Raw genomic sequence first — 1,836 nt, 5'->3', positions numbered from 1 at the left:
AACATGTTCTTGCAATTTAATGATGGCCTCTTTGACATTCGGTGCCCAAGTCGAGACCAAAATAATTACGTGCAACCCTACGACGAATGCGATGGCGAAACGAACAAGCTCCTCCGAACGAGTGCGTTGTCCAAGAGATTATCAATTGCAAAAATATTGTACAGATAAAGTTGATAATAGAGAATGTCAATTGCAAAAATTTTGCAAAGATAAATGTGAAAATACAAAAGTCAACAAAATTGAATTGTATTTATTGCTGCTTCTTTGTTTGGGCAACCATGATGGCGACAAGCTGGGCCATTGTGTCCGACTGCGCCTTGATCGCATCGAGAACGTCATCCAACGTGGCACCTTGTGCAGTCTGCGCCGGAGGCTGCTGCGCCATGGAGGTTCCCAAGAACATAAGTCCCTCCTTGATGGCATTAAACCCAGATTCCAAAGACTCCGAATTGGATTTTGACTTCTTGTCCGGGCTGCTTTTTTTCACCTTTTTTCGTTGCGGCCCTTCAGTCTTGCTTTGTTTCGGCCCTTCCGTCCGTATTTCTGGCGCATCGACGTTTTCCACCTCAGACGTTTCTACAAAATAATTATTTCTCGTAAAAATAAATTGGTCAGGCTAAAATCATTTCAAAATCGGAATCAATTATCTCTCACAAAAATAAAACTTGCTCAAGCAAAAATCATGGAAAAATTCTGACTCAAGAAAATGGAAATAGATAGCATGATAGATTTATTGATACCGATTTTTGTTTCGGCGTTGTCATCGTCGCTGAGATCGTCCGTACTCATCAGAGCTTCCCTTTGGTAGCCAGCTTTTTCACCCCAGTATTCCAACATAACATCGTAGTGCATTGGAATGGGATGCAACGCAGAGTTGCCCGTAGGACTTGGCAAACTTGGCTTTGAGATTGACCACTCTGTTTTCAATTTTGCAAACTAATCACTGGTGATAAATTAAAGTGTACATAAATTACAAAAATATCTGACCTTGTCCTGCACTTGCTCCGACGTGAATTCACGTTTCATGGCAATGCTAAGCTCTGTCGCAAGCATGACGTAAGCCACACGTTTCCCGTAGTTGTTCTTCGAGTCAAAACGTGTGGCCAAGTCAGACTTGTAACGAAGGTCGAACATTTTTTCGACACTCGCATCGCACCAAAGGTATGCCCTTTGGACTTGTGGACGCAACTTCTTCGATTTGCGGCCCTGTGAGGGCACTATATAGTGGATTGTTCGATACATGCAATTGACCAACAGGATTTGTGTACCTTGCACAATGCTTGGATCGGTTTGACTACCGAATTCGTCGTCGCTCATTCTACCCGACTGGACCCAGGCTACAGTGAAACACGAATGTCTGCCAAAAGCAAGAATGGTCCATCTCTGTCTGGAGCCACCAACTCAAACATGAACATTATCCGAAAACCGGATACCGCTGACCAATCAAATTCATTTCGTTCATGCTTTTCAAACAGAGACATGAACAAAAACCTTCAGCGACCAGGCCCTAATAAAGTATTGGAGATTCAGTATGAATTTCGAGTCCATTTTTTGGTCGTCCATCCGGGGGAGTACAGCGGGCTTTGTAGTATAAGGCCGAACCTTTCTGGTAGGCGTCAAAAACGTGAACTGTACAGCTGTCATAGATGTTGAACCTGAAGAGTAGTACGAACATTTCGTATGGAATCTCAGATGAGATGTGTGTTAGGGTTAAGTAAGCGTTGTTCACTCATACAGTATGTCAATGAGATGATTTATGTTTACTCATGAGGGGGAATCAGTTTATTGACACGACATGAATTTCTCGCAATGAGGCAGTTGAGCAAGTATTTCCCG

The 1,836-nt window shown here is 43.1% G+C and overlaps 1 protein-coding gene across 1 annotated transcript; it reads right to left on the bottom strand.

The window, feature by feature from the left end:
* Positions 1-250: 250 nt before the first annotated feature.
* Positions 251-1,134, bottom strand: H257_15690 (hypothetical protein; the record flags this gene model as incomplete). Its single annotated transcript, XM_009843862.1, has 3 exons — positions 251-576; positions 741-936; positions 988-1,134. 3 exons carry the CDS (start codon positions 1,132-1,134, stop codon positions 251-253), a joined length of 669 nt encoding a protein of 222 aa, XP_009842164.1.
* Positions 1,135-1,836: the final 702 nt, after the last annotated feature.

The sequence above is a fragment of the Aphanomyces astaci genome, assembly GCF_000520075.1.
Source record: "Aphanomyces astaci strain APO3 unplaced genomic scaffold supercont1.73, whole genome shotgun sequence".
Taxonomy (NCBI): domain Eukaryota; phylum Oomycota; class Saprolegniomycetes; order Saprolegniales; family Verrucalvaceae; genus Aphanomyces; species Aphanomyces astaci.
The sequence above is the reverse complement of the archived record's forward strand: the minus strand, read 5'-3'. Positions and strand labels throughout refer to the sequence as shown.